The sequence below is a fragment of the Canis lupus genome, chromosome 17, assembly GCF_003254725.2.
Source record: "Canis lupus dingo isolate Sandy chromosome 17, ASM325472v2, whole genome shotgun sequence".
In the NCBI taxonomy this organism is placed as follows: domain Eukaryota; kingdom Metazoa; phylum Chordata; class Mammalia; order Carnivora; family Canidae; genus Canis; species Canis lupus.
Genome location: NC_064259.1, coordinates 51,799,250 through 51,812,974, shown reverse-complemented (window position 1 = coordinate 51,812,974; position 13,725 = coordinate 51,799,250). Strand labels below are relative to the sequence as shown.

Below are 13,725 nucleotides of genomic sequence, written 5' to 3'. Positions count from 1 at the left end.
CGCCGCGCGGAGGCGCTCGGACGGCGGCCCCGGCCGGGAGGGGGCCGCGCCCTGGGGCGGCGAGGCTGGGAGTGGGGCGGAGGGCCTCGGGGTAGCCGGGGCCGTCTCGGGGCGGAGCGAGCCGGCCTGCGGGCCCCAGGAGGGAACCGCCGGAGCGGGTGCGGGGCTCGCCGGGCCGTGGAGCCTGGGCTGCGGCCCGGGGGAAGCGGAGGCGGGGCCGACCTCACGCCTCGGGGCGCTTCGCCGACCGACCTTTGCTTCGCCCAGGTTCCCCCGTCAGGGCTGGGAGGAGCCCGCGGGGACTGCTCCTGGCCGGGAGACGATGCCGTACCTGGGCTCCGAGGACGTGGTGAAGGAGCTGAAGAAAGCTCTGTGCAACCCTCACGTTCAGGCGGATAGGCTGCGCTACCGGAATGTCATCCAGCGAGTGATTAGGTATCAGCCACGGCCCGCGCTCCCCGCCGCCGCGGGCCCTCCACCCCTGGCCGCTCACACCGGGCAGGGCACGTCGGGTCGCCCTGCTGCCCCGCCGGCCTTCGCAGCCTCCCCCGGGGGACCCACTTGACTCCGTTTACTCGGGAGAGTGGCTACACCCGTGCCTGGAACTTACACTGCTGACTCCCTCTAGACCTATAGAATCTGGGACAAAAAGCCTTTTGTATCTTCAGACCCACATATCCTACTGCCTGCTGGGCATTCCCTTCTGGATGTTTCTTCAAAGACATGCAAAATAGCACCTGCGTCCTGCCCCTCTCCCCAAACCTGCTCTTCCGCTGGTATTTGGGTTGAGGAATGTCACCATCCAGCTGACCAGGGGAGGGAATCAGTCTTGATGACTCTTGATTTTCACTTCTCTGGTCAGATGGTATGGATATATAGTTCTAGATATCCATCTTCTTTTCCTTAAAAAGTTCTACCTATTTATTTTTTGTTGGCACCGCTGTTCTGGTTTTATTATCAAAGAAATTGCAGCGGCTTACCAGTAGGTCACCTTGCCTCATTTCAGTCAAGTTTCCCAACATATGAGTTTGAATAATGCATAACTCTTGCCTGTGGTTGTGGATTGCAAACTTTGGTATGCACAAAAGTCCCTTGGGGTGCTTTTTTTAAAAAATGTAAAATTTTCATCCGGTCCAGTAATACTGCTTTTAGTAAGGTGGCGTGGAACCCAGGAATATGCATTGGAAACAGACATCCCATCTGCTTCCTGTAGGAGACCACCGCTTGAGAAATAGTGATCTACAGAATAAAGTCCAAACTTCTTATCATAGCAACCAAAGAACACCCTGCTTAGGGAACTACTTGCAGACTCGCAGAGTGTAGCATTACTTACCTACTACACTTGCCTGGAAAATTCCAGCTCATTCAACTGAAGTATTACTTCCCCTTTGGAAACATTTTTTATGATTTTTTTAAAATTTATTTATTCATGAAAGACACAGAGAGAGGCAGAGACACAGGCAGAGGGAGAAGCAGACTCCATGCAGGAAGCCGGATGCAGGACTCTTTCCAGGGACTCTAGGATCACACCCTGGCCCGAAGGCAGGCACCAAACCGCTGAGAAACCCAGGGATACCCCCAATTTTATGATTTCTTAGCAGTATTAGATTTCTGGATCCCCACTGCACCTTGTCTGTTACTTCTGTTTTAATACCTACCTGTGGTACTGTAATTAGTGGCATTTTTTTTATCTTGCTCCTTAGTCATATTTTGAGTTCCTAGAGATCTGAGACCATGCATTCTTCAAGATTATATCCCCAGAGCATATCCCTGGAATGTAGAAGCTGAGTTACACTGGAATGTACCAGGAATTCAATAAGTGTTTGTTGAATGAATAGAAGAACATTTGTGGTAGGCCCATAGTGTGAAGTATTGTGCAGTGTAATAGGCAAGGTAGATGTGGTTGCTTCCTTCACAATCCAGTTGGATAGCCAGGATGTGTATAGGTAAAATGCCTTTTGTTGTCGGCTGGGGATTATGTATTTTACTTTTTTCTACTGTGTGTATTGGTTTCAGGCACATGACTCAGGGCTTGGACATGTCCGGTGTTTTCATGGAAATGGTGAAGGCGAGTGCCACTGTAGATATTGTTCAGAAGAAGTTGGTTTATCTGTACATGTGTACATACGCCCCCCTGAAACCAGATCTGGCTCTTTTGGCTATTAATACGCTGTGCAAAGACTGTTCGGATCCCAATCCGATGGTGCGAGGGCTGGCATTACGGAGCATGTGTAGCCTTAGGTGAGTACCCGCTTCCCTGACTGTTTATCAGTGGCTGATGTATTCAGGAGATCATGGGACACGTTTTCAATGGTGATAATCTATTTGAGCTTCGTAATACTAGGGAAAATGTTGTAACCTGAACTCAGGTTTTCAGCCATTGCTTAGGCTTAAAAAAACTATGTCATATGGTTACATTAAAGGGAGTTTTCCATCCTCACTGAAATAGTTTTTGGTTTTGGGTAAAGGTTTCTAAACAAGTCAGTAAATATAGATAATATGTAGATAATATATTTTTGCTGCCCCTGGAGTATTATTCCAAATGAAAAATCAAGTCTGACTTTTTAAGTTGGGCAGTGGCTTTCCCTAATTCTTTATGATGTGATAGAGGTACATTCAAACATCCTACTAACCCTCTTGTTAAGTGAATAGGGGCTGAAGTATGTCAAAACTAGTATTTCAAGATCTGGCTGACTCCAGGATGTGTTGCTTAGGATGCCTGGTGTGCAGGAATATATCCAACAGCCTATTCTCAATGGCCTGCGAGATAAAGCTTCATATGTCAGGAGGGTGGCGGTCCTTGGTTGTGCCAAGATGCATAATCTTCATGGAGACTCTGAAGTGGGTAAGTTTCAGTGTAATCCATCATGATCAGTATTTATTTGTGTCTCCATTATATGTATGGTTTTGTAAAAGATGACATGACTTTGGTAGAAAATAGTAATATGGCCCTACTTCTGTACTTGCCTCTTTAAGTAGAAAGGCTGGTTTGGTATTTTTTGAGATTAGAGAAGTCTTTTCTTTGGGGGCCCAGGTGAGATCCATTGGATTAGCTAATTAGAACAGTATGGAGATGGCAATTTTTTGCCTTGCACTTTGTTATTGCCTTTGTTATTTTTGAGGCAGAGAAGTTCAGCTTTGTCTACCTGGAGTTATTACTCTGGTTCTATTCCTGAGACTCTGAAGCTGTTCTTTATCTGAGATCTTTGTGCTCTTTTATAGACGGTGCTCTGGTAAATGAGTTATACAGTTTGCTGCGTGACCAGGATCCAATTGTGGTTGTGAATTGCCTGAGGTCTCTAGAAGAAATTCTGAAACAGGAAGGAGGTGTTGTCATCAACAAGCCCATCGCCCACCATCTCTTAAATCGGTTTGGTTGCCTTAGTGCTCTTTTTGTTATTATGAGATCTGCATCCTAGTGGGATCTTGACGTGTTAAATTAAGGAGACATCTTTTTTTTTTTTTTTTTTTTTTGGAGTTCGATTTGCCAACATTTAGCATAACACCCAGTGCTCATCCTGCCAAGTGCCCCCCTCAGTGCCCATCACCCGGTCACCCCAACCCTCCACCCACCTCCCTTTCCACTACCCCTTGTTCGTTTCCTAGAGTTAGGTGTCTCTCATGTTTTGTCACCCTCACTGATATTTTCACTCCTTTTCCTTTATTCTAAGGAGACATCTTGAACAACTTCTTTAGAGTAGTAAAGTCAACCATCACTATTAACTTTCTTGTATTTCACTGAGAGAATTTCTTTTATTTGTCTTAGATTCTTTTGATTATATGGAAAGATGGCAGAAATATCCCGTGGAAATAGGTTCTTTTTTTTTTGGAAATAGGTTCTGTCCTCCTCTACAATCATTATGTTCCCCCAAACGAAGCATTTATGCTATCTTAAACTGTAAAAAAAATCAGGATCTAGGTATAGTGATCATGGTCTGTGGCCTTGGATAAGTGAGAATTTGTACTGTAAACTCAACTCAGACTTTAAAGCCTATTTTGTGTAAAGTTTAAATAGTACATAAAAAGAATAATTCTTTTATGGCATAGACTGTTTTGAGAATTTCCTCCTTGTGATGAACAGATGACCTGGTGACATGGCATTTGCATGCAGATGGTCCTAGTTTGGTTGCTAAAATAACACTTTTCTTTTCTTTTTTGGCTAGAATGCCAAAACTGGACCAATGGGGCCAGGCTGAAGTATTGAACTTTCTGCTACGCTATCAACCCCGCAGTGAGGAGGAGCTGTTTGACATTCTCAATCTGTTAGATAGCTTTCTCAAGAGTAGTAGCCCTGGTGTGGTGATGGGGGCCACAAAACTCTTCCTAATCTTGGCAAAAAAATTCCCCCATGTACAAACCGATGTGCTTGTGCAAGTCAAGGGACCTTTGCTGGCTGCCTGTTCTTCAGAGAGCCGTGAGCTCTGTTTTGCTGCTCTATGTCATGTGCGTCAGATCTTGCATAGTTTGCCCGGTCACTTTAGCAGCCACTACAAAAAATTTTTTTGCTCCTACTCGGAGCCCCACTACATCAAGTTGCAGAAGGTGGAGGTGCTGTGTGAGCTGGTGAACGACGAAAATGTACAGCAGGTGCTAGAGGAGCTCCGAGGGTACTGTACGGATGTGTCAGCCGATTTTGCTCAGGCCGCCATCTTTGCCATAGGTAGGTATCTGCTGCCTTTTTTCCTTTTGGAGAGGTTCGACCAACCGGAAAGCTGTGGAACCATAGAGAAGAAAAGGGAATGAATCTTGCGTCAGAGACAAATTACTATGCACCAAAGAATAGAGTCAGTGACCGCAGACAGGAGTGGGGGGGAGGTGTTTTTCTTTGTCAACACTGGTGTTGCCATATCTTCTAAGAGAGAGAACACAGGTAACTCAAACTAGAGTACTTAAAATTTATATTGCCTTTTGTTGGCTGCTACCCAGAATGTTTTCCTGTATATCATCTTAGCACCATCTTGAGAGGCAGTCAGGAAAAGTGGACAAGTATTATCACTTCGTTTTAGAGATGAAGAGACCCAGAAACAAAAAGGTTATTAAATTGACCGAAAGGTCATGTAGTTCCTGACCTGGGGTTGGAAGTCAACTTTCCAGACTCAAAGTCCTATGTCAGAGATGTCTGGGCGGCTTAGCGGTTGAGCGTTTGCCTTTGGCTCAGAACATGATCCTGGGATTGAGTCCTGCATCGGGCTCCCTGCATGGAGCCTACTTCTCCCTCTGCCTGTGTCTGCTTCTCTCTCTGTGTATCTCATGAATAAATAAATAAAATCTTAAAAAAAAAAAAAGTCCTATGTGAGTTGGCCAGTTGTTTATTGAGTTTCTGCTACGAGCTATGTATTGTGCTAAGTACATACCAACACAGAGTAAATCCGAAACCTTACAGGCTTTTTCATACTACTCTGGAATTCAAAAGGCCACAGTGACTCACAAAAGGAAAGCAGCCGGGGAGTTATGTTTTGTTGGAGGGCTTCAAGTGGCAGAGGAGAAGGAACCCTTATATTAGAATAAAGAATGATTATTTTCAGGAGCAGGAAGAGAGAACAAAGAGGAGAGCAGGGTCTCCTGCAGTCAGGTGACTGCTGTCAAGTGTTCCTGGCAGGACATTGCTGTGTAGGTGATCTGCAGCCCGCGATGCCTCGTATCTAGCTGCCACATAAATACCTTTGTTGCTGAAAGTTTTCAACCTTGTTCAATGGAAAATTCACTTTTACCAAACTTAGGAAACAGATTGTTATTTAATCAAGCAAGAGGTAATTATTTTTTAAGGGTATCTTTGGTTCTCTTTGTCTTTGTCTGATGGGAAGTTTTTTAAAAATGAGGTGCTAGGATTTGACTTACCACTTTGCTCTCTGTTCCTCCGTAGGTGGTATTGCCAGGACCTACACAGATCAGTGTGTGCAGATTCTAACAGAGTTGCTGGGGCTTCGACAAGAGCACATTACCACAGGTAATGGCTGGCTACCCTTTGAGCACTTTTTTTTTTTTTTTTTTTTGGTCAATTGCTTGCCCCGTAGCAGTTGCTTATAAAATATTTGTTGTTGAATAAGAGCTTTAAACTTTTCTTTGCATCATCATCTGTTGCTATCAGAAATAGCATAAGGTCTTAGATCCAATAGGTAGAGGGTCTTCAGGTTGCCATAACTCTACAAGGCTGTTCTGTAGATAATGAAGGGTACCAGAATGCTCATGCTTGTTAACTCCCCACTTTTACTTCTCTTTTTGCTTTATGTCAGCAGTGGCTTCTAGGGCTGGGACTAGGGTGAGGCAAGCAGGGTCCCCAGGATGTAAAAATTTAAAGAGGCACTCACTCTCAGGTTCGTGCAAGTGCTAACCCTATGTGTCTTCTTAAATTTTACACCCCCAGTGCCTTGTTTGCCTTACCCTAGTCCCAGCCATGGTAGCTCCATTTATACTGTCTTCAGAATAGCTTTCAACAATAATATGACCTCACATTTGCTTTACATTCTATAATGTGCTTTTGCACATATTAGCACATTTTGTACATTTTGCATATATTAGCTCCTTTATCCTCATAGCCAATCCAATAAGGGCAACATTCATTTAAGAAATTATTGCCCATGTCCAACATTTCTCAGGTAATCATTGACCACCCCTCCAACACCCATTTTACAGAAATTCAGTAGCAATTACAGTAGCAATCTAGTCTGAATATGTGACTTCTTTTAAGATTCCTTCCTGCGTGGAGCCTCTAATCGTGTGCTCTTGTATCCTGAGCTGTGTTTTAGTGGTGGTGCAAACTTTCCGAGACCTGGTTTGGTTGTGTCCTCAGTGTACGGAAGCTGTGTGTCAGGCTCTGCCCGGCTGTGAGGAGAACATTCAGGATAGCGAGGTAGGTGGTAATTCTCCTTTACTTCAGGCAGAGGAGAAATGCTTGGGACCCTGCTCTGTAAAATGGAATCTAATTCTTCTCTCACAAATGCTTTGATAGTATTGTTTTCTTGAACTGTTTTGAGTCCAAGATTTAGACCATGGTGTTTTCAGCTGGAATGAGAATCAGAGTCATATGTGGTATTTGGGCCTCACCGCAGGCCTACAAACTTTCAGGAGTGGTAGACCTGGATGGTAGGTTTTTTTTTTTTTTTTAAGTTTAAAAATTTTTTTTTAAATTTATTTATGATAGTCACACAGAGAGACAGAGAGAGAGAGGCAGAGACACAGGCAGAGGGAGAAGCAGGCTCCATGCACCGGTAGCCCGATGTGGGATTCGATCCCGGGTCTTCAGAATCAGACCCTGGGCCAAAGGCAGGTGCTAAACCGCTGTGCCACCCAGGGATCCCAAGGTTTTTAAGAAGCTTCACATATGACCTCGATTTGCACTCTAGGTTAATTACTACATTCATGAAGTGGTTTAGAGGAATCTTTCAGTAGCTTCCATTGGCACATTAATAAAGCCCAGATTGGGGCAAAGGTCCCCAAACTGAGGAAGCCTTAATATATAACCCACACAGGCTCTGGGAGTTTGGAGTCTCCTTTTGTGTAGTAACATTTTATTCCTATTTGTTGTAGAGAGCGGAGTCAGGGTGCAGGGGATCGATACAATGCAAGTTGAAGTAAATAAAAGATTATACCTTTGCTGCCGATGTTGCAGGGGAAGCACAACCTGCCATTGTGTTTGGGACAGCCAAATGTTGAGCTCTTACTCCTTTATTCCCCAGGGGAAACAGGCACTTATTTGGCTCCTTGGTGTCCATGGGGAAAGAATTCCCAATGCTCCCTACGTGTTAGAAGACTTTGTGGAGAATGTGAAGTCAGAGACATTTCCAGCGGTGAAGATGGAGCTACTGACTGCACTGCTGCGCCTTTTCCTCTGCCGACCTGCTGAGTGCCAGGACATGCTGGGGCGTCTGTTACATTACTGCATAGGTAGGCTCTTCAGAAGGAAACTGTTCTTGTCAGATAGTAAACATTCTGACAGCTGACCCTGTTTGGTAAGTCATGTCTGGGACCCAAGAAGACAATGTTAATGATGCTAATGTTCTCTAGGAGTGTCGTTCCCCCCCTCCCCCCGCCATGTGGTTGGCACAGGGTAGAAAGAGTGTTTTTGTTTTTGCTTGTAATTAACTCAGTCTTTGTCTTAACCTCAGAGGAAGAAAAGGATATGGCAGTACGGGACCGGGGTCTCTTCTATTATCGCCTTCTCTTAGCTGGCATTGATGAAGTGAAGCGGATCCTGTGTAGCCCTAAATCTGACCCTTCTCTTGGACTTTTGGAGGATCAGGCGGAAAGACCTGTGAATAGCTGGGCCTCAGACTTCAACACACTAGTGCCGGTCTATGGCAAAGCCCGTTGGGCAGCCATCTCTAAATACCAGGGGGCAGAGCATCGGGGCCCAGAGCTTCCTAACACTGCATCCTTTGCCTCCTCAGGTAAAAATAGTTCTTACTTTATATCTTGTCGTGAAAATTCTTTACTTTTTGCAATGACTGGTAGAAAGTAGAGTACCCTAGCTACATCTTAGGCTGTTGCCTGAATTTGAAGTCTTGATGGGCAACAAAGAAGTTCTTCATTGGTTATTTCAACCATTTATCCGAAGATAAAAGTCACATTGTGTACTTTTGGAAATCTAGATAAAAACCATAGTTCATATAGATTAAGAAGATCTCTTATACAAGCTTTCTGCCTCTTTTAGGTCCCCTGATTCCTGAAGAGCACAAGGAGACAGTACAAGAACCAGATTCTGGAGCCCTCATGCTCGTCCCCAATTGCCAGCTTACTGCTGAGTATTTTGAGAAAACTTGGTTTAGCCTGAAAGTTGCTCATCAGCAAGTATTCCCTTGGAAGGGAGCAGTCCATCCTGACACCCTCCAGATGGCCCTGCAAGTAGTGAATATCCAGACCATCGCAATGAGCAGGGCTGGGGCTCACCCGTGGAAAGCCTACCTCAGTGCTCAGGATGACACCGGCTGCCTGTTTCTAACAGAACTGCTGTTGGAGCCCGAGAACTCAGAAATGCAGATCTCTGTGAAACAGAATGAGCCGAGGACTGAGACACTGAACGGTTTTATTTCTGTATTAGAAACTGTGCTTGGAACCATTGGAGACATAAAATCCTAATAGGTTCTTGCTGCCTGTCCTGAGAGGAGTAGCTATCAGAGTTCTAGTTTTTCTGATTAGAATTGCTTGAAGTCCAGATATTATCAAATGCAAAAGAGAATGGACAATCTCAGAATCAGGATTCTTATGTTTTTGTCCGAAGACAATTGACTTCTTCCTCTCATACCTCTAGGTGAATGACCCCATTTTTCCAGGTGTTGTTGAAAAGGTTAATGTTGGTAAGGGGATGGGATGGGGTGAGGATAGGATTTGGATTCTTTTCTAATCCATTTTAGGGATTGTTTTACTAATTAAAGATGCTCAATGTTTATGGAAACTGATGAAGTCATCATTTGTGTGTGTTGGGGGGGTCATCTTTTCTTCCCTGTGTTACTGCAATAAATTCCTCACTGGCGTCATATTTCTAATCACACTTTTCAAGGCCAGAGTTCAAAGTAGCATCCAAAGTGACTCTTTGGTGTCCTGTCTCACTGCTCGTCCAAACACTGTTCTTGAAAAAGCAAACCACTAGCATTCCTTGAATGCACAAGGCTCTCTCACCTCTGTGCTTTGATACCTTTTACTTATTGGCTAGAACATTTCCTCACCCTCCTATCTTCTTTCTTTAATACCATCTAGTCCTTGTCTTACAGTGTTCTGCTAAGTCATGCACACTGGAAGTCATGAGCTCTTGCAGGAAGTTTTCTGTGACCCTTGCTGCTCTCATTATCGGTCCTGTTCGGGCTGTCATGGCATCCAGGGCATGTGTCTAGCAGTACTGGTGTAATGGTTTCCTGTCACTCTTCTCTGCTTTCAGTTGCATTCAGACCTGCCCACATTTCATACATTAACTGATGCAACTTAAGAGCAGATGTAATAAAATGATTTAAAGTATAGATAGTGAAATGTAGATAACCAGAGGATCTACAACAGGGAAAAATGGAAATAACTACTTAAGACCAACGTGGTTGGTGATAAGGAAGTACGCACATGTTCAGGTCTAAGGGCCTACATAATTGATGCAGTAGAGCCTCAAATTTAGCTCCGTAAGTGATTTGACAGTCAAAGTGAAGAGAAATAGGTATATAACTGTCATCAGAGGGAAGAAACTTTCCAATATTAATTTTTAAGATTTTATTTATTTATTCATGAGAGGCAGAGACATAGGCAGAAGGAGAAGCAGCTTCCTGGCAGGGAGCCTGATGTGGGAGTCAATCCCAGGACCCTAGGATCAGGACCTGGGCCAAAGGCAGATGCTCAACCACTGAGCCACCCATGTGCCCCATCAATATTCATTTTTAAAAGGAATCTACATGTAGTTTCACATAGGTGGCACTGAATGATAAGTACAGGATTCTTACAGAAAGTTAGTAATGGGTTTCTCATGACTTACAGGGTTCTTTAATGAAAATGAAGAGCATAACTTTAACATGGAGCTTAGTGAGGGCATTTCTTCAAGAACTTAACGATAACATGGTCCAAATGTCATCTAGCTTAATTCAAAGACTTTTACTATATAGGTACATAAATGGACTTGCATACCTTTAAAAGATTTTTTCATTCATTACTTCTCTCAACTAGGCTCTTAAGAGGAGTAGATAACAGACAGCATTGAATTTTCTGGCAAGGGCCTGGATTTTTTTTTTCTTTTTTTTTTAAAGATTTTATTTATTCATGAGAGACACAGAGAGAGAGGCAGAGACACAGCAGGAGGGAGAAGCAGGTTCCCTCTGGGGAGCCCGATGTGGGACTCAATCTCAGGACCCCAGGATCACCACCTGAGCCAAAGGCAGATGCTCAACTGCTGAGCCACAGGCGTCCCAAGGGCCTGGATTCTGTGAGTTGTTTTACCCCCTGGATAATTTCTTTTCTTTTTTTTTTTTTTTTTATGATAGAGAGAGAGAGGGGCAGAGACACAGGCAGAGGGAGAAGCAGGCTCCATGCACCGGGAGCCCGACGTGGGATTCGATCCCGGGTCTCCAGGATCAGACCCTGGGCCAAAGGCAGACGCCAAACCGCTGCGCCACCCAGGGATCCCCCCACCTGGATAATTTCTAAGGACTGTGGTACTCTCTTCTTCCATCTCCACAGTCTGCCACATAGTGATAACTCAATAAATATTTATCAAATGAATGTAAGTAATTAGATTCTGATGGTGTTTTTGGATTGGTGTTCGAAGTAAGTTTTGTTATATTGTATCAACCAAACAAAATGATAATGGGAGTCCATCTAGGTTAGGGTTTTTCAAAAGTGGTATTAATGGGGCAGCGCGGGTGGCTCAGCGGTTTAGCACCGCCTTCAGCCCAGGGCCTGATCCTGAAGACCCGGGATCGAATCCCATGTTGGGCTCCCTGCATGGAGTCTGCTTCTCCCTCTACCTGTGTCTTTGCCTCTCTCTCTGTGTGTGCCTCTCATGAATAAATAAATAAAATCTTTTTTAAAAAAAAAGTGGTATTAATGACTTTCGGGGCCAGATAATTCTTTGTCGTGGAGGATTTTCCTGTGCACTGTAGGATGATTATTAGCGTCTTTGGCCTATACCCACCAGAAGCCAATAGAACCCCCAGTTATAACAAAAATGTCTCCAGACAATGCCAAAGGTGCCCTGGTGGGACAAAATCACTCCCTATTGAGAATGATCTCAATCCTGGGTCCTTAGGGATTACATTAGAGAGATTAGAACGGCTTTAGAATTGCTTTTTTCCATAGTTTGACTTGTTTGGTTAAACCATAAATGTCAATTAGGTACTCAAAGAAATAAAATGGAAGTGTTAAGTGCTGCCAATTTAGAGTTATAAGGCATCAGGATATAAATGGTGGAGATTAAGTAAATTGACTTTTTTAAAAATTAAAGACTACAATAAAAATGTTGACCTAAAGAAAATTAGGTATGGCTCAGTAATTGAATAAATGTTACTAAAATGATCCCAGTTATTGGAGCTTTTAAAAGATTAAGTCCTACTTGGTTGTTTTTCTGTAATGTATGGGGGCATAACAGAATATGAAACTGTTGCTTTTGAAAAGTGTACTTTTAAAATGATCTCAGTAAAGCAACAATTCCTCTTAACTGTAGCCTAGTTTTGCTAATTTAGAAATTAGCTCTCTAGCCTTGGCAGACATATGCTTTGATGATGTGACATAAGTAGATGCATATTTTTTAAAAATCCTTGAGGGTAGTTGATATTGTGCTTTTAGAAAAATGGCCTTCTAATGTCTATCCTGGTTGGGAAATAGTATGTAACACATGTAATGGGTGCCTACTGATGACTGTGGTGCTTCAGAACATTGCAGAAGCAATCATTTATGTAGTTCCTGACCATAATCTTATTGCTATGGACTATTACATGCCTCCATTTCTTCCACCCCCTTTCTTGAATGGGAGTTCGTTACAATTATTCTATCTCTTTCTCATATATTGGGTATATGAGAAAATATACCCATTATAAAATAATTTATATTTTAGTTAGAGATTTATACATTGAGAGGAGTTGTAGCCAAGGATCCTCATTCACAGGCAAACATGGTGCAGATGACAAGGCTTTGAGCCAATGATAAAAGGTGATGAGGTTTTTGAGAGCAGGATGTAAATTGTTATGGCCACAGCAGCAAAAGAAGCAAATGATGGTGAAAACATTCTGGCCTCATTTTTTAGTACTAACTGGACTGGGAGATAGTACTTGAAATGCAATAGTGAAGGATATGTGGGCCGTGGGAGAAGGGATGGGACAGTTCTCAAAGATGCTATAATGAAGGCTCACATTGTCCAAGAGAAAGTAGACTTTCATTTCCTTAGCCTTACAACATTGATTCTATAAGGTAATGCTAAGAATAGATAAGATAATCTGGAGATCAGATTCCAAAGCTGGCATTTGTCTATAAGCACATCAGTTGTGAAATCAATTACTGTGGGAAAAGGTTTATTATTTGAGGTAAGATGGGCTTGATTTTAAATTTCTATTCTGCCACTTAAGGATGTCACTTACCTTGGGTAAGCTCTTTAACACCAGTTGGATAGTATCTTAAAAACCTTTTGTTTCTTTTCATATGCTAATTGGGGAGTATGTCATAAATTAATTTGTTGGAATCCTTAAATTTTTAGTAACTGACTGTAGTGTGAAAGGAGGGTGGCCCAGAATTATCTCCAAAGGACCTACTTACATTGGAGATCTGAAGCTTACCTAGTAGAAACTGAAATTTCAGCCCTAGTGACAGATGAGAAGTGAAAATGGCCCTTTACATAATTTGTTCCTTGTCCCAAAGCAATTTATGATCATTTGTTTCTAGAATAGAAAATAGAAGGTTGGCTCTTTTTATTTCGCAAGTAGAACTTTTATTCTGAACAACTGCCTTACAGTGCTTATGGTTGAATCTCTTATCAGCTCACCAGTTCAGAATACTCTGGAAGAGCTGATAGGTTTGAGAACTGACTCTCAAATCCAAAATCTGGGTATAGCTACATTAAGAAGACAGCTACTATAGGTAAGTGTCTAATCATGAGAGCTCATAAAAACTGGTGGAGTCTAACCCTGTTAGGAGAATCCTACTTACTCCTGTTAGAGAGTAAATCCCAGATCCCCTTCATCCTGGTCCTCAGGGTTTAGGCTAACTGGAAGACATTTAACATTTACTACCTGTGAGAAACTGCTGGATCATTCCACACAACATTATCTT

General features: G+C 43.1%; 1 protein-coding gene and 1 long non-coding RNA gene across 4 annotated transcripts in view; one reads left to right on the top strand and one right to left on the bottom strand.

Moving 5' to 3' along the window:
* AP4B1 (adaptor related protein complex 4 subunit beta 1) overlaps positions 1-9,391 on the top strand; it is a 30,132-nt gene extending 20,741 nt beyond the window's left edge. The window contains exons 1-11 of one of the 3 annotated variants that reach the window (XM_025453481.3): positions 34-158; positions 268-435; positions 2,017-2,241; positions 2,715-2,845; positions 3,223-3,370; positions 4,164-4,660; positions 5,864-5,947; positions 6,747-6,850; positions 7,677-7,884; positions 8,106-8,387; positions 8,651-9,391. In XM_025453481.3, the coding sequence (XP_025309266.1) occupies positions 323-435; positions 2,017-2,241; positions 2,715-2,845; positions 3,223-3,370; positions 4,164-4,660; positions 5,864-5,947; positions 6,747-6,850; positions 7,677-7,884; positions 8,106-8,387; positions 8,651-9,075 (2,217 nt within the window). In that variant the 5' untranslated portion in view covers positions 34-158; positions 268-322 and the 3' untranslated portion in view covers positions 9,076-9,391. Of the gene's footprint in view, positions 1-33; positions 159-267; positions 436-2,016; positions 2,242-2,714; positions 2,846-3,222; positions 3,371-4,163; positions 4,661-5,863; positions 5,948-6,746; positions 6,851-7,676; positions 7,885-8,105; positions 8,388-8,650 lie in introns of those variants that run through there. The other 2 variants (XM_025453480.3, XM_035700625.2) reach the window with 2 other exon arrangements.
* The window catches only part of LOC125752774 (uncharacterized), an 86,323-nt gene continuing 76,154 nt past the window's right edge, over positions 3,557-13,725 (bottom strand). The window contains exon 4 of the long non-coding RNA XR_007403012.1: positions 3,557-4,712. This is a non-coding gene — a long non-coding RNA (uncharacterized LOC125752774). The remainder of the gene's footprint in view (positions 4,713-13,725) is intronic.